The following is a 19,017-nucleotide window of genomic DNA, read 5'->3' on the forward strand; positions in this document are numbered from 1 at the left end:
CCCTTTTTTTTTGAGGTTGAACCCTTTGGTTCCAGGTAGATCTCTTTTGGGTTCCATGTAGAATCAAAAAGGATTCTCCTATTGGGACAGACGAAGAACCCTTTTTTTGTAAGAGTGTATACATCTGTTATCAACATCAACTGAATCACTGTATCAGTTTTTGGTGCTGTTTGTTGTCATAATGGCTTAAGACCTTGAAGAACTTGGCCAAACTTTGAGAGTAGCCTCTCCATCACAGCATCGACTGATTGACCTATCCACAGTGAGGGGGAACAGATCCCCTTTGTTCCTGTAAGGCAGCTGGGAGAAGCTAAGCCTTCAGAAAATCCTCCCTAATGAACAAACGCACATGCCAAAGGCTCCAGGGACCTCTGATTAATCACATCATAATGATCAGTGAATTAACTGTTAGCACGCACCATTAGACGACGGCAGGAACACTTAGAAAAAAGGGTTCTAAAATGGTTATTCGGCTGTACCCATAGGAAAACCCCTTTTAGTTTCAAGTAAAACACTTTTTGGTTCCAGATAGAACCCTTTTGCGTTCCATGTACCAGAGGTGTGGACTCGAGTCACAAATATGATGACTTGCAACTCGACTTGAACACCAATGACTCGTGACTTGACTTGGACTTGAGCCTTATGACTCGACCTGACTTGATACACTCCTCAAGCCCAAATATTAAAAATGATGCTAATTAAAATTATGAAAATGAAAATTACAGACGGAGGCGCAACAATTTCCAACTTTGTTCGACATTTGAAGCTGCACAAATAACATTAAGTCATGGCTAATATAGATGACAGCTATATATTTTATTACTTTACTAGTGTATCATGTAGGCTAACGTAACGTTAAATCAATGAGCCTCCACACAGTCAGTCAGTGCGGGAACGTGATCATTGCACCCAAGATTGAGCTACAACTGGCTAGTCAGTTGGTAGCCTAAATCCTGTCTGATGTTACTGCTGTTCTTAAATCCATTGACATACGTTAGCCTACTGTAACCACACAGAGAGAGTGTGTGTGTGTTAAGGTTGGGTGGTTGTGTACAAGCCTACATCGCCCGATTGCGCTCCATAGCGGTCACTATGGGGTGGTGTCTTATGGCTACCTATGTATTTCCATGGAAATATAAAGTTTATTTGGAAAGTAATAAATATATAGATATTTTTAAAAGCATTCATGATTTGCATAAATGTAATATACTAACTATTACTCTTGTTAAAAATATGAAATGGTATTACATTTGGTGAAGTGCACATTATGACTTGTTTTGGACTTGAAACTCTAAGTTTAGGACTTGAGACTTGACTCGGACTTGCCTGTCTTGACTTGGGACTTGAGTGCTAAGACTTGAGACTTACTTGTGACTTGTAAAATAATGACTTGGTCCCACCTCTGCCATGTACAGTAGAACCCTCTGTGGAAATGGGTTCTACAGCACATACACACGAACAGCTGGCACACACAAACAAACATATTTTGAATCCACAAATCACATTAGATTTAAACGATTCAAACCATTCAAATGACAGATACAGTATGTTGACACTTATGGATACAGAATGCATCTTCTCCAGACAGATAGGCTGCCCATGACAGAACAGTACCTCGCTAGCTCCTTTTCCTTTGTCCTATGCAGGCCTGCAATCTGAAGGACACATACAGTATTGTCAGCCTATGTACTAGGGACTCCCTGAATCCAGCACCACAAGTTAGCACTGATAACCAAGACTGTTGTTTTATTTAACCCCGTTTTCTCCCCAATTTCGTGGTATCCAATTGGTAGTTACAGTCTTGTCTCATTGCTGCAACTCCCATATGGACTCGGGAGAGGAGAAGGTCGAGAACCGTGCGTCCTCCGAAATACAACCTACCAAGCCGTACTGCTTCTTGACACAATGCCCACTTAACCCGTAAGCCAGCCGCTCCAATGTGTCAGATGAAACACTGTGCATCTGGCAACCGTGTTTGCGTGCACTGTGCCCGGCCCGCCACAGGAGTCACTAGTGCGCAATGGGACAAGGACATCCCTGCCGGCCAAACCCTCCCCTAACCTAAACGAATTTGGGATAATTATGTGCCGCCCCATGGGTCTCCCGGTCGCGGCTGGCTGCGACAGAGCCTGGACTCGAACCCAGAATCTCTAGTTAGCACTGATAACCAAGGCTTCTCGATAAAGTAGAATGTAGACCTTTAGGAAAGTATGGCTCATGGAAAAAAACACAAAAAAAAACATATAGCAGAGGCTGGAGAATGAAAAGCATATTTTACTAGAAATGTATGACATTTTTGAAGTTAATACCTTTATAAAAGTTATTTCCTTGATATCTTACATGTTGAATAGCTAGGGTACATGAAAAAGGCCTTAATTTGCTAATTTACTTATTTTACAACCAGCTGACATTTACTGTCCTTTCCCCTAATTAGCTTAGAGACTAAAGGTCAGACATGGTGCTTTACAAAGTGACAAATCAATGCTGGGATTACTGTGCAACTCAGAGGGAATAGAGTTGTGGGGTTTTTATATTTGTTAACCATTCTTGATCCATGTAAGTCCATTGAGAACAAAAACATTTAATTGAAGGCCTTGTCAAGAGGCTTTAAACACAGCAATAAGCTACCAACATTTTACATAGATTACAAACTGGGTTCTAAAGAATAAACTAGTGGAGAAAGCATGAATCATAGCAGAATAAAAACGTTTTGGCTTTAGGGACAAAGAACATACAAGAATGATGTAGACTGTAACAAAAAGACAAAGTGTCAGATGATCAAAGCTCTACTTGAAGACTTAACATTGAACGTATCCTTCATCACACTGAATATCCACGACTGAGCATGTAATAACAAAACACCTTGAACGATTGATTTACCACAATGTCTGTGTTTCTATTGCTTGTTCCATCACTTGCTCTGCAGGAAACGATAGGACGCGCTGCAATGCGAGGACAATAGTGGGGGGTGGGTAGGCAGAACGGACATTCATTGTGCATTGAGAAATAATTGAGCGCCGTCAAAGCCATTCATTCAAGACCTTGACGAGCGCAGCTCTGTAATTCAGCACCACAGTCTAGTGAACAGCGCACAACGAAGGATAGCGAATGCCAGTGGATGGATTCAAACAGTGGCACAGTATTTCCACACTTTATATTCAAACTAAAGTAATATTTCAGAGTAAAACTTAGTTGGATAAAGCTTTTCTCCACTCTCCGCTTGCGTGATGCCGGTGTATGCAAAACGTGCTCTTTGGGATGACTCTCTGCTCCCGGCACCGGGGATCGGGGTCTAGATAGGCGTTAGGAGTGGTGTGGAGCTGCGGAAGAGCCCCTCCATTCAGAAGGATGCTGGTGGGAAATGCCTGGAGACAGAGAGGACGAGATTTGTCGAAAGGCTCTAGAACTGCTGTCGGATCTATGTTCTAGGGGCGAAGTGCAAAACGACAATTGTGTGGATTTCATATACTATTTTCGAGATCTTGCCAGACCAAGATACTCAGACTCAGGTATGTTGTGCAATAATGTGAAATACAACATTTTGATTTAGCTATAACAATGAGATAGATTTCGTACAGGATGGAGAGATTTAAAACTTCTCAATTACTCAATCTCAGAATTTTTAATCATCCACACTTTTGAAAAGAGCGTTATAATAGCAAATTCGGCGGTTTTAAAACATTTTGCAAGACACTTTTTTCCAGTGAAAAGTGAGGTTTAGAAACGTGTTGCATAGTAGTCTATATCAATATTATCCAGAACTGGATAGCAGTCTATAGTGCATTTCCTTTTAAACAATGTAAACTACTTAGGCAAATGTCATACACTTAGGCTAGTGACTTCTCTGGTTAAATAAAAAAAATAATGATAATATCCTTCAAGAGGTTGCCTGTGTTCATCTAGGCGTCTACAGCAGCACAAAAGGAACGTTTCATTTGTGTGTGTTTTGACAGAGTGGAAGGCATAGGAGCCCCACCCATTTACCACAGCCCAGATAACATAATGCTTTGAAGTTCTTGCTCCCTGGGTCACACAACCATCCAGTGACAGCAGCACTCGACATTATTCTAAGTGTGTTATATTCTAAAGGTTAATTTGACTGTTTATTTATTATTTATTTCAGCTGTATATTGACTTGACAACTAAATTACCTTTAAGTGACAAATAGTGATGATTGATCAAATGGAAATGTTGTTGGTACCTCAGTCCAACCACCACACACTATCAAGTCACAGACCAGAGTGGTATGTGAGGTCTCTTGTTACACCATAGGTTAGCTACTGGGCTTGACTGATGCGTTTATTAAACATGTTACAAATTCCATTAAACATGCATGATCCTACAGAAGTTCTGCTAACAGATCTTTTCCCGGTTACTCTGTGACCTATTTACTGCAGTTGCTCCACATAAGAAACGTTTTATAGATGTAAAACTATTAAAACCGCCCAGGAAAGGGTGGGAACTAGTTTTGACCCTCCCATGTTGCCATCCATATCTGAATAATAGAGGACCACTATGAAACTTGATGCTCTGGTTTTGGTCAGGCCCACTTGTGGAAAGAGTCTAATCTGGTCTGGACAGTTACAAATAGGATTTTTAGACTGAAAATAAGTGGCCATAAAGCTGCATAAACTGCTGGTATGAAATGCCTACGGGCAATGGACTGATGAGAAAAGTCCATATCACATCCTCTGGTAATTTACATCCAAATCCATCAAGGGCAGAGATGAGGTTAAGGAAACTTCTCTTTCTGTGATTCTCACACAATCTTCTCATGCTTAACAGAGCCTCTTTCTGTGGCAGTGGGATAGCATTGTCAGTAACCAGTAGCTTTCTGTGGATCCAACAATCTGTTACTGCAGCCCTTCTAGGGGAAAAACAATCAATCGGTTCTAAAGGTCCCCCTCTCTCTAGTCTCTCAATCCCCCATATCAAAATGACCTCTCACCTTTGCAATTGAGACTTATTGACATAATGTTGGTGGTGCTGCTGCTGTAGGTTTATTGCACCATGACAGTCAGTGTGCTTCCCTAGAGGAACTAGACAACTGTTTAATGAATGGCCACAACCTGGACTTCCCCTCTCTATGGATGAGTAGCAGACTAATATAAACAACACAATGGGTCTAATGGGAGAGCCAATATGACACACTGCCTACAGGCCTGTATGGTGTAGGAGTCTTCTATAATGAGACCACAAGGGGGCAGCTAGGACCCTCAGAGGGCCATTTATCCCCAAAGTATCTCAACTTCATGGAAATCTAAACTTTAGTAGATCAAAACCTACTGAGTGTTGTGGATGTGTACAGATCTGTGAGGACGATGAGTATTATAAAACATTATATAGAACTAATGTGATCATTCAGTGATGAAATCCCTACACTCCTAAAAAAAGGTGCTATCTAGAACCAAAAAGAGTTCTTCGGCTGTCCCCATAGGAGTAAACATTGAAGAACCCCTTTTGGCTCCAGGTAGAACTCTTTCCACAGAGGGTTGTACATGGAATCCATGTACAACCTGTATCCAAAAAGGGTTTTACCTGGAACCAAAAAGCGTTCTCCTATGGGGACAGCCGCAGAACCCTTTTGGAACCCCTTTTTCCAAGAGTGTACTCTCAACAGAATGAGGCACTTCAAAAAGCTTCTTAGGAACATGTTTATGTTCATGCCTGTCTCCTGTTTCTGTAGTGTGAGGCAGCTTGATGTACAAACACAGCCCCTGGACAGGAAGCTGCTCTATCACAGGGCCTTACCCTTAATCTATTTCCTTAATGGTGAGTGCCAAGCAGAGAGGCACTTGGTCCCATTTTTACAGTCTTTTGTATGTCTCGGCTCCGTATCGAACTCCCAACCTTCTCATTTCAGGGCTCACAAGATTTAAGAGCCTCTTTCTGTGACTTTTACATTTAAGTCATTTAGCAGACGCTCTTATCCAGAGCGACTTACAAATTGGTGCATTCACCTTATGACATCCAGTGGAACAGTCACTTTACAATAGTGCATCTAAATCTTAAAGGGGGGTGAGAGGGATTACTTATCCTATCCTAGGTATTCCTTAAAGAGGTGGGGTTTCAGGTGTCTCCGGAAGGTGGTGATTGACTCCGCTGTCCTGGCGTCGTGAGGGAGTTTGTTCCACCATTGGGGGGCCAGAGCAGCGAACAGTTTTGACTGGGCTGAGCGGGAGCTGTACTTCCTCAGTGGTAGGGAGGCGAGCAGGCCAGAGGTGGATGAACGCAGTGCCCTTGTTTGGGTGTAGGGCCTGATCAGAGCCTGGAGGTACTGAGGTGCCGTTCCCCTCACAGCTCCGTAGGCAAGCACCATGGTCTTGTAGCGGATGCGAGCTTCAACTGGAAGCCAGTGGAGAGAACGGAGGAGCGGGGTGACGTGAGAGAACTTGGGAAGGTTGAACACCAGACGGGCTGCGGCGTTCTGGATGAGTTGAAGAGGTTTAATGGCACAGGCAGGGAGCCCAGCCAACAGCGAGTTGCAGTAATCCAGACGGGAGATGACAAGTGCCTGGATTAGGACCTGCGCCGCTTCCTGTGTGAGGCAGGGTCGTACTCTGCGGATGTTGTAGAGCATGAACCTACAGGAACGGGCCACCGCCTTGATGTTGGTTGAGAACGACAGGGTGTCCAGGATCACACCAAGGTTTTTAGAGCTCTGGGAGGAGGACACAATGGAGTTGTCAACCGTGATGGCGAGATCATGGAATGGGCAGTCCTTCCCCGGGAGGAAGAGCAGCTCCGTCTTCCCGAGGTTCAGCTTGAGGTGGTGATCCGTCATCCACACTGATATGTCTGCCAGACATGCAGAGATGCGATTCGCCACCTGGTCATCAGAAGGGGGAAAGGAGAAGATTAATTGTGTGTCGTCTGCATAGCAATGATAGGAGAGACCATGTGAGGTTATGACAGAGCCAAGTGACTTGGTGTATAGCGAGAATAGGAGAGGGCCTAGAACAGAGCCCTGGGGGACACCAGTGGTGAGAGCGCGTGGTGAGGAGACAGATTCTCGCCACGCCACCTGGTAGGAGCGACCTGTCAGGTAGGACGCAATCCAAGCGTGGGCCGTGCCGGAGATGCCCAACTCGGAGAGGGTGGAGAGGAGGATCTGATGGTTCACAGTATCGAAGGCAGCCGATAGATCTAGAAGGATGAGAGCAGAGGAGAGAGAGTTAGCTTTAGCAGTGCGGAGCGCCTCCGTGATACAGAGGAGAGCAGTCTCAGTTGAATGACTAGTCTTGAAACCTGACTGATTTGGATCAAGAAGGTCATTCAGAGAGAGATAGCGGGAGAGCTGGCCAAGGACGGCACGTTCAAGAGTTTTGGAGAGAAAAGAAAGAAGGGATACTGGTCTGTAATTGTTGACATCGGAGGGATCGAGTGTAGGTTTTTTCAGAAGGGGTGCAACTCTCGCTCTCTTGAAGAAGGAAGGGACGTAGCCAGCGGTCAGGGATGAGTTGATGAGCGAGGTGAGGTAAGGGAGAAGGTCTCCGGAAATGGTCTGGAGAAGAGAGGAGGGGATGGGGTCAAGCGGGCAGGTTGTTGGGCGGCCGGCCGTCACAAGACGCGAGATTTCATCTGGAGAGAGAGGGGAGAAAAAGGTCAGAGCACAGGGTAGGGCAGTGTGAGCAGAACCAGCGGTGTCGTTTGACTTAGCAAACGAGGATCGGATGTCGTCGACCTTCTTTTCAAAATGGTTGACGAAGTCATCTGCAGAGAGGGAGGAGGGGGGGAGGGAGGAGAAGGTGGCAAAGAGCTTCCTAGGGTTAGAGGCAGATGCTTGGAATTTAGAGTGGTAGAAAGTGGCTTTAGCAGCAGAGACAGAGGAGGAAAATGTAGAGAGGAGGGAGTGAAAGGATGCCAGGTCCGCAGGGAGGCGAGTTTTCCTCCATTTTCGCTCGGCTGCCCGGAGCCCTGTTCTGTGAGCTCGCAATGAGTCATCGAGCCACAGAGCGGGAGGGGAGGACCGAGCCGGCCTGGAGGATAGGGGACATAGAGAGTCAAAGGATGCAGAGAGGGAGGAGAGGAGGGTTGAGGAGGAAGAGTCAGGAGATTGGAGAAGGTTGGAGAAGGTTTGAGCAGAGGGAAGAGATGATAGGATGGAAGAGGAGAGAGTAGCGGGGGAGAGAGAGCGAAGGTTGGGACGGCGCGATACCATCCGAGTAGGGGCAGTGTGGGAGGTGTTGGATGAGAGCGAGAGGGAAAAGGATACAAGGTAGTGGTCGGAGACTTGGAGGGGAGTTGCAATGAGGTTAGTGGAAGAACAGCATCTAGTAAAGATGAGGTCGAGCGTATTGCCTGCCTTGTGAGTAGGGGGAAGGTGAGTAGGGGGGAAGGTGAGAGGGTGAGGTCAAAAGAGGAGAGGAGTGGAAAGAAGGAGGCAGAGAGGAATGAGTCAAAGGTAGACGTGGGGAGGTTAAAGTCGCCCAGAACTGTGAGAGGTGAGCCGTCCTCAGGAAAGGAGCTTATCAAGGCATCAAGCTCATTGATGAACTCTCCGAGGGAACCTGGAGGGCGATAAATGATAAGGATGTTAAGCTTGAAAGGGCTGGTAACTGTGACAGCATGGAATTCAAAGGAGGCGATAGACAGATGGGTAAGGGGAGAAAGAGAGAATGACCACTTGGGAGAGATGAGGATCCCGGTGCCACCACCCCGCTGACCAGAAGCTCTCGGGGTGTGCGAGAACACGTGGGCGGACGAAGAGAGAGCAGTAGGAGTAGCAGTGTTGTCTGTGGTGATCCATGTTTCCGTCAGTGCCAAGAAGTCGAGGGACTGGAGGGAGGCATAGGCTGAGATGAACTCTGCCTTGTTGACCGCAGATCGGCAGTTCCATAGGCTACCGGAGACCTGGAACTCCACGTGGGTCGTGCGCGCTGGGACCACCAGATTAGGGTGGCCGCGGCCACGCGGTGTGGAGCGTTTGTATGGTCTGTGCAGAGAGGAGAGAACAGGGATAGACAGACACATAGTTGACAGGCTACAGAAGAGGCTACGCTAATGCAAAGGAGATTGGAATGACAAGTGGACTACACGTCTCGAATGTTCAGAAAGTTAAGCTTACGTAGTAAGAATCTTATTGACTAAAATGATTAAAATGATACAGTACTGCTGAAGTAGGCTAGCTGGCAGTGGGTGCGTTGTTGACACTACACTAATCAAGTCGTTCCGTTGAGTGTAATAGTTTCTGCAGTGCTGCTATTCGGGGGCTAGCTGGCTAGCTAGCAGTGTTGTTTACGTTACGTTGCGTTAAAAGAACGACAATAGCTGGCTAGCTAACCTAGAAAATCGCTCTAGACTACACAATTATCTTTGATACAAAGACGGCTATGTAGCTAGCTAAACCGTTGTACTGTAAGGAAATGAAATGAAAATGTGATACTACCTGTGAATGCGACCGGGTTGTGAGTCTATTCGGTAGACGTTGGCTAGCTGTTGGCTAGCTGTTGGCTAGCTGTTGGCTAGCTGTCGGCTAGCTGTTGGCTAGCTGTTGGCTAGCTAGCAGAGTCTCCTACGTTAAGGACGACAAATAGCTGGATAGCTAACCTCGGTAAATTAAGATAATCACTCTAAGACTACACACTCTAAACTACACAATTATCTTGGATACGAAGACAGCAAAGACAGCTATGTAACTAGCTAACACTACACTAATCAAGTCGTTCAGTTGAGTGTAATAGTTTCTCCAGTGCAGCTAATCAGTGGACGATAGCTAGCTGGCTAGTGAAGACTACGTTAGGACGGCGAAATACGATAATTACGCAATTATCTTTGATACAAAGACGGCTATGTAGCTAACTAAGAAGAAATTGCTAAGATTAGACAAATCAAACCGTTGTGCTATAATGAAATGTAATGAAAAAGTTATACTACCTGCGGGAGCGAAGTGCCGATATGACCACAAGATCACTGAGTTGGTCTCTGTCTTCCGCATACTTCCTGCATTAAACTTCACGTCACAGTGGTTCTCAATCTAATCTTTCTTGCTATAGCCCATGTAATGTTAGTGATTATCCAACATTTCTTCATCAAAATCTCAGGTTTAAATCAGAGGTTTGTCAGCTTGATTGTTACTTTAGCACCCACTGAATGCAATAAGTGAATGGTTTTGATGCAGCATCCATGTGAAGTGTCAAAGTATCAGTAATAATTGATCAATCAGTAAACATGTATTCCCCAACAGCAGGAGATACACTTGGACACCACTGTTTTGGTAGAAGGCTGAGGGATGGGGCTGGAGTAGCTTCCCTGGAGGTATTGCAATGCAAGACTAGGGCTGGAGAAATGTAGCCACTTTCAAATTCATAGACAGAGCTATGGATGCAAGGAATGAGCCTCCATGATTTAATACAAAATTAGTGACATACATGATATTCTGGGTAAATTTGACCCGCAATTTGACCCCTGCAATTTGACCCCCGCAATTTGACCTTGACATAGTTCTACCGGAAATAACCTTGGTCTAGAAACAAGCTGCTTTCTGCACAGGAATGGTGCTGATCACATATAAACTGTGATGAGCAACACTTCATCTGAAGTCAATTTGAAGTCAATTTGACCTTGACATCAACCTTTGACCTTTATGCTAGAGACAGATGATCTTCTGTGCAATAAAGATCTATCCATGATGACCACAAGGATGTAAGTATGTTTTCCCTGTGACGTTCAGAGGCCGAGGGGACAGTGGCCTGAAGTTTGGCAAATAAATAGTAAAGAAATGTCATGAATGTCATAAAATAGTTCCCAATACAGTATTTCTCAAGACTGTTGGTGCCTTTACGTTTGATTGTTTTTACACACATCATTTATAAGCAGGGGTTGGAACCGGTTCAAGGAACAGAACCGAAAACCATAAAATAAAAAATAAAAATAGGAACAGAACCGGAACTGAGAACAAAAGTGATCTATACTGTTCCGGAACAGAAAAAGCATGGGAACTGGTAATAATGTTATTTTACATTACAGGGATTTTTTTCTTTAAAAAAAAAACATAACAAAGCACCTATGCAAAGCCCTGACTTTGTCACTCAGAAACGTATTCCAGTGTCTTCATGCCTGACAGCTGAAATTATTTGCCAGTGTGTGTGTGTAGGTTACCTGACCCTCCCCATGCCCCCCCTTCCCTCAGAAGCATAGTCTGTGGGGGGTATTTTTGTAATAATAATGTATATTCTTTTTGTTTTTGCTCAATCCCATGCCTACGCCCCTGGTGCTACTCTGCACACACAAGCTTGTTAGTTAGCTAGCTAGCTCTGGTCTAGCTCTCGTCAGCTCTAGGTGGTATTATGTGTAATGTAATGGAACTGAGAGTCATGATAAAGGGCTAGCTCTGGTCAAAATGTTAGTTAAGCCAACTCAAAGACATCCAAAGTTCCTTCATAGAAGCGCTCCTCTGTAGGTACAATTCTGTGGACCTAATCCAGATAATGCATGTCATAACAACAAGATGCCCAGTGCATCATGCACAGTGCTCTCCTCACCCACTAATTTATGTTGCATCTCTCATCCTACACTACACTTGTCTGTCCACTGCATATAGATAGCCTGCCCTGCTCCATAGAAACCTGCTCTATCCATTTGTGAAGTAATTTCATGTCGAGCTATGATTTCAGAGGTTTAAAAATTAACAGAAATAACAATATAAACTGTTACTTTTTTGGGGTTCGAATCTGTTCAGAACTGTATTTTTCTGGTCAGAACAGTGGAACTGAACAAAAGAAATTATGGTTCTGTTCAGAACAAGACAATTGGTAAATCATTTCGGTTCAAACACCTGTTTATAAAATATTGTATTGAAATATGTGAGAAAATGTGTGATTCCATAAACTGTCAGACACTAATTTGATAGTTTAGCAGACATACTGTAAATAAATAATCTTTCAAACATTCTTTGACAGACTGTGGATCTTGAATTGTAGGAGTGTTTTTTGTCATTTTAACCTTGGCTTCTTTTAAAAGCTGTTTTCACACATTGCTCTCATAGCCTATCTGAGCTTCTGCCTGTCTGAAATGGAACACAGGATCTATTATGCTTACAGTGTGAAATATCAGAGAGGTTCAATTCATTTATATGGATAGACCCTATCAAGGGCACCACATGTTGTTCCACCATAACTTGTTCTCTAATCCACAGTATGAGCAAACGCAACCATAGCAGGGCTGCCTAATTAGTACATTATATCCCCTACACAGCACATTGAATACACATAGTCCTATACATACTGGATATACAATTATAAAAAATGATTTGCACATGTGAAATCAGCATGTCTACACATTTTGGTTGTGTGTGTGTGTGTGTGTGTGTGTGTGTGTGTGTGTGTGTGTGTGTGTGTGTGTGTGTGTGTGTGTGTGTGTGTGTGTGTGTGTGTGTGTGTGTGTGTGTGTGTGTGTGTGTGTGTGTGTGTGTGTGTGTGTGTGTGTGTGTGTGTGTGTGTGTGTGTGTGTGTGTGTGTGGTTGCTGGGTGGTTGATTAATACAATATTAATTATTAAAATAATTAAGCTAGTGCTAATTAAACATGTCAGTCAGTGTTCCTTTGAGAAAGTTTTTAACTTTAACCCTGTGCCGTGTTTGTAATGAATTGAGCTGCAGATTTAATTAGAGGCAGTGGTATTTAGAGCACATTATATTGATTGCACCTTGTCAGTTTTAGGATAGGAAGAGCAGATTTGTCCCAGGAGGGCTGGGAGTTTGGTGGGACAACAACTTTCATACATTCAATTAGCAAGGGAGAATCATGATAAAGGGCTAGCTCTTTAGCATTCTGCTTCCAAACTCCTCATATAGTGTCCTTGATTTCTTCTCTTTTTAGAACAGCCAAATTTAAACATACCAAAGATCGTCAAAATAGCAGACAACCAGATGAGTGAATCCTCAAAAACTGGTCCCACAATGTCTGGGCATGCCATCTATCTATCTATGGCTTAGTGCAGAAGCCCCAGTTGGTCTCCAGTGCAGTATGTGGGCCAGCCCAATGAGCCCATGGATCCCTGGCTGCACACTGTGAATGTGTACTGCAGAGCTGCAAAGCCCAACCAGGATGGAGTGGTGGGAGGAATAACTCAACACCAAATGAGGCTACATTCCCCTCCACTGCTCTAGATAATCAAAGGGAAGTATGGCCGAGAGACAGTGTACACAATAGATCTGATTGGAAGCTATGGCAGTTGCAGGACACTGACAGGGGCTTATTGACTGTGGACCAAAAGCCATAGGTGTCTGTATAGCCAGATTCACAATGACTGGGGAGGGGAGACACTACATTAACATTTTAGTAGACGCTCTTATCCAGAGCAACTTACAGTAGTGAGTTCATACATTTTCTCGTACTGGTTCCCATTGAAATCGAACCCACAAACCCTGGTGTTGCAAGTGCCACGCACCTACCAACTGAGCCACAGGGGACCACACAGAGACAGGGTGAGCTCATTCATCAGGTAGTGAAATGCTCTTTCTGAGAACTGGAACTTCTACTGATAGCCTGGTGTGTTCCATCTCAGACAAAAGCCTGTTCCCTTTTACTGTCTGTGAGAGGCCATTTGAGATGGGAGGACTTACTGATGAGTTAATGTTGACTGAGCAGAACTCTATAACCTGCTAAAACCCATCTGAGTTTTTCATCCCTTGCTAATGGATACAATTGCAGGCCTCGTCTTAAAATCCAGAGGACAATGTCCATAAAATTGTCCTTACGTCTTTCCTTACAGTGATGCTTATGATAAAGTACACATTTTTGTGCAATATCAAGATGAGGAAAACATTGAGAGATATAAAGAAAAGTCAATAACATAAATAATATGTTGATATCAATACAAAAAATATCTTTGTACTAACCCCTGACTTGCCCTAATTCCATCTCTCACAATGGTTCTGTCTGTCCAGATGTTTCGGTGAGCCTGCTGTCACTGTTGGTGACCATCTGTGGCCTGGCTCTTTTCGGGGTCTCACTCTTCTTTTCATGGAAGCTGTGCTGGGTGCCATGGTGCGACCGTGGCCTTCCCGAGGGCTTGAAGGATGGCCAGGGGGACCAGCAGCCAGTCCTGATGGAGATGGATGGGGTGGAGAATGAATACAGTGAGGACTGTGTCAAGGAGCCCTCAGGCCTTTTAGCACCAGAGTCAGCCATGAAGATCAGCCACACGTCCCCAGACATCCCTCTGGAGGTCCAGTCCAAGCCCAAGGAGAACCACATCCGCCACATTGCCCGCGTGCAGCGCCAGATCACTGAACCCACCTCCTCTGTCCGGTCAGCCCCACAAAACAGAAACAATAACAAGGCAATTCAACTAACCCTGTTGCATTAGGTCTATAGATAGCTAATGATAACTGGTTTCTCTACCCTCTGTAGGCACAACTCATTCCGCCGCCAGATGAACCTGTCCAACCCAGACTTCAACATGGGCCAGTTCCAGAGACAGGAGTCCCTGGCCACTCTGGGCCGGATCAAACCTGAGCTCTATAAGCAGCACTCCGTGGACACGGACGACGGCAGGAGGGCCGACAGCTGCGGCCGGATACACTTCATCCTCAAGTTCGACTGTGACCTGGAGCAGCTCATCATCAAGATCCACAAGGCCCAGGATTTACCGGCCAAGGACTTCACAGGAACCTCTGACCCTTATATCAAAATCTACCTGCTCCCCGACCGCAAGACCAAGCACCAGACCAAGGTTCACCGCAAGACCCTCAACCCCGTATTCGATGAGGTCTTCCTGTTCCCTGTGGCCTACACTGAGCTGCCCACACGCAAACTGCACTTCAGTGTCTACGACTTTGACCGCTTCTCCCGCCACGACATCATTGGCCAGGTGGTGGTGGATAACTTCCTGGACCTAGCAGACTTCCCCAGAGAGACTAAACTCTGTAGGGACATCCAGTACGTCACCTCGGTAAGCTAACCTCTTTACGTCTCTCAATACACTTCATATTGTCTTAGGTACATAGACAAGCAACAATAAATGCACAATTGTGACTTAATGAATTAGTGAATAAGGATACATTATCTAAGAGAGTTTTGTGGGGAGTCACTGTTCCCCAAGAACCACCCCCATGGTGTTAAAAGAGGGCTAACATAAAAATATACTTAGATGGGTGAATAATACATGATCACACCAGGAAACACATGGGGTAGTGACCTACATTTCAGTTGGCAGTAAAGAGGCTGCTTTTACATGAGAGGATACAGAGCTGGAGATTGTCTAGATTATTCACATGGACTACATGGATTACTATAGGGAGTTGTGGCATACTGAATGTTTAGCCTGTTCCATTGAATCTCACTGGACATGTTAGAAAGGCTCTGGAGGCTTCTACAGTCTCATTGGAGTCTCACTGAAGAATTAAGGACTATGGTGTCATTGAAGGATTGTAAATAGTCTGCAGTCTCAAGGAAGGACTGTAGTCTCAGTGAAATATATACAGCACCAGTCAAAAGTACTCATTCAAGGGGTTTTCTTTTATTTTTTACTATTTTCTACATTGTAGAATACTGGTGAAGACATCAAAACTATGAAATAACACATGGAATCATGTAGTAAGCAAAAAAAGTGTTCAACAAATCAAAATATATTTTATATTTGAGATTCTTCAAAGTAGCCGCCCTTTGCCTTGATGATAACTTTGCACACTCTTTGCATTCTCAACCAGTTCCATGAGGTAGTCACCTGGAATGCATTTCAATTAACAGGTGTGCCTTGTTAAATGTTCATTTTTAAAGTTAATTTGTAAAAGTTTTTTTTTTTCCTGTGGCAGTCCTCATGAGAGCTTGTTTCATAACAGAGCTTGATGGCTTTTGCGACTGCACTTGTTCTGGATTGACTGACCTTCATGTCTTAAATTAATGATGGACTGTCATTTATTTTTGCTTATTTCCAAGATGGCGTAGCAGTAAGTCGTCCTGTCGTGTCGTGTCCCTTGTATATATCATTTCTTTTTCATTTTTACATATTTTCTTCGCATATCTTTAAAAACATTTTGCTAAACCTAAGCTTCCAAATACTCTCCTGCAACCCGCCTCACCCAATGTAGCTATTTTTCATAAGTATTTATATTTACTTCGGAACCAGAACCCCTCAACTGAAGCTAGCCAGCTAACCACCAGCTATGCTAGCGGTCTTCAGCTAACCGGTCATCAGCTAACCTTTAGCTCGGAAAGCTCTCGCCAGTTCGAACAACGCGACGCTAACTAGAGCATAACGGACCTATTTATTTTTTATCCCCGGATTCCCACCGCAAACGGAATATTTTTTAGCTGGATTCTTCACAACTAGCTATCTAGCTAAACCGCAACCCCGGATGATTACTCCTGGCTAGCGATTCCACCCACTTAGCTTGAAGCTAGCCCGGCCAGAGCACCTGTGCTACCACCGTAGCATACTCCTGGGCTATAATACCTGGGCCCACGACCGGTCTATCGATGTCACCGCATGAAGAGGAATAAACAGACTCACCCCATCGCAACGTCCCCCCAAAGGCTAACTCTCTAGCCCTTGCTATCTCCTTGCTTGCTAATTCGGCCTGCTAACTGCTAGTTTGTTTAGCCCTGGTCCGCTAACTGCTACCTTGTTTAGCTCCGGCCTACTAACTGTTAGCTTGTTAGCACATGCCTGCTAAACGGCAGAATCGCCTTGTCCCAAACACTCACTGGACCCATATTTACTTTCTATCCCTTTTTGATTTTTAATTTGTTTATACCTTCTGGAAACCTGCCTCACCCAGGTTGAGGTGAGGCATGAGTGGATGTGTCCAAACTTTTGACTGATACTGTATATCACTGAGACTACTTACAATCCTTCAATGATACCATAGTCCTTCTTTCTTCAGTGAGACTCCAATGAGACTGTAGACTTCTATTGAAACAGACAATTGACACATGTCAGTGACTGCAGTACTGTACTGTATATCTATCTACTGTCTGCCTGTAGGGCCATGCTCTTTTTTTTACATGTGTTAATATTCACTTCCGATAGAAGTCAGGATCCCATGATTTACCACCAGTGTAGGGATTTCATTTAATCAATAGTATGTTTAGGCAATTCCTTAAGGACAATTATGTCTAGGTACTTTCTGCCATTGGCTCTACACAGGGCAAGATGCATTTTAATATAGATCTATAATTAGTACCTATGTAGATGAACAACCTGTACAAGTACAGTTGAAGTCGGAAGTTTACATACAGTTAGGTTGGAGTATGAAAGCTCGTTTTTCAACCCCTCCACAAATTTCTTGTTAACTAACTGTAGTTTTGGAAAGTCGGTTAGGACATCTACTTTGTGCATGACACAAGTAATTTTTCCAAAAATTGTTTACAGACAGATTATTTCACTTATAATTCACTGTATCACAATTCCAGTGTCATGGCTTTATAAGCTTCTGATCATCATTGGAGTCAATTGGAGGTGTACCTGTGGATGTATTCCAAGACCTACCTTCAAACTGTACTTTGGTGCGAAAAGTGCAAATCAATCCCAGAACAACAGCAAAGGACCTTGTGAAGATGCTGGAGGAAACAGTTACAAAAGTATCTATATCCACGGTAAAACGAGTCCTATATCGACATAACCTGAAAGGCCACTCCGCAAGGGAGAAGCCACTGCTCCAAAACCAGCATAAAAAAGTCAAACTACGGTTTGCAACTGCACATGGCGACAAAGATTGTACTTTTTGAAGAAATGTCCTCTGGTCTGAAAAAGATATAACTGTTTGGCTATAATGACCATCGATATGTTTGGAGGAAAAGGGGAAGCTTACAAGCTGAATAACACCATCCCAACCGTGAAGAACGGGGGTGGCAGCATCATGTTGTGGGGGTGCTTTGCTGCAGGAGGGACTGGTGCACTTCAAAAAATAGATGGCATCATGAGGGAGAAAAATTATGTGGATATATTGAAGCAACATCCCAAGACATCAGTCAGGAAGTTAAAGCTTGGTTGCAAAATGGGTCTTCTAAATGGCCAATGACCCCAAGCATAGTTCCAAAGTTGTGGCAAAATGGCTTAAGGACAACAAAGTCAAGGTATTGGAGTGGCCATCACAAAGCTCTGACCTCAGTCCAATAGAACATTTGTGGGCAGAACTGAAAAAGCGTGTGTGAGCAAGGAGGCCTACAAACATGACTCAGTTACACCAGTTCTGTCAGGAGGAACGGGCCAAAATTCACCCAACTTATTGTGCGAATCTTGTGGAACGTTTGACCCAAGTTAAACAATTTAAAGGCAATGCTACCAAATACTAACTGGGTGTATGTAAACTTCTGACCCATCTGGGAATGTGATGAAAGAAATAAAAGCTGAAATCAATCATTCTCTCTACTATTACTATCGCATTTCACATTCTTAAAATAAAGTGGTGATCCTAACTGACCTAGAATAGGGACTTTTTACTGGGATTAAATGTCAGGAATTGTAAAAAAATTAGTTTAAATGTATTTGGCTAAAGTGTATGTAAACATCTGACTTCAACTGTTCATATTTCTGTGCAGTTGGATTAGAAGTGCTAAAAGGTATGACGTGGAGAGGGTTAGTGGAAGATTGAAGGCAAATTAAAGACAGATCTAAGAGCTATCAATCCATTCACAGCCAGTCACTTTAAATAAGGTCGGACTTAGAGTAGATATTTTCACAGCTTTCCTCAGGTCAGACTTTCACATGTTGACTCTCAGAGAATGTCAAGCTTGGCGACTTCCTAGATAAAAAAATATAAAAACATCTACACCCTGTGTCATGCGGGTGAGCTCACTTGGGAGCCATAGGTTTGCCTTAAAGTGTAAGCAAGTACCCACACACAAACGGCCACACACACACAGACATAATGTAGACAAACATAATGTACACAAATACACACACGCACACACACAGCCACTCAGCCAACTGGGCCAGCCCCCCTGGGAACAGAGCATGGGACATCAGAAGTCCAAGCACTAGTCCATGTATAACTCATACCTCAGGGTGAAGTTGGGTTTCAAACATCCCATATGTAACATAAAATCTGTAACCTGGCATCACATTTGGCCTT

At 44.0% G+C, this 19,017-nt stretch overlaps 1 protein-coding gene across 1 annotated transcript in view; it reads left to right on the forward strand.

Annotated features, from left to right (window-relative positions):
* Positions 1-3,021: 3,021 nt before the first annotated feature.
* The window catches only part of LOC124034205 (synaptotagmin-9-like), a 31,515-nt gene continuing 15,519 nt past the window's right edge, over positions 3,022-19,017 (forward strand). Inside the window, exons 1-3 of the mRNA XM_046347084.1 lie at positions 3,022-3,509; positions 13,888-14,251; positions 14,354-14,894. Coding sequence (XP_046203040.1) covers positions 3,362-3,509; positions 13,888-14,251; positions 14,354-14,894 — 1,053 coding nt within the window. The 5' untranslated portion in view covers positions 3,022-3,361. The remainder of the gene's footprint in view (positions 3,510-13,887; positions 14,252-14,353; positions 14,895-19,017) is intronic.

The sequence above is a fragment of the Oncorhynchus gorbuscha genome, linkage group LG01 (genome assembly GCF_021184085.1).
Source record: "Oncorhynchus gorbuscha isolate QuinsamMale2020 ecotype Even-year linkage group LG01, OgorEven_v1.0, whole genome shotgun sequence".
NCBI lineage: Eukaryota > Metazoa > Chordata > Actinopteri > Salmoniformes > Salmonidae > Oncorhynchus > Oncorhynchus gorbuscha.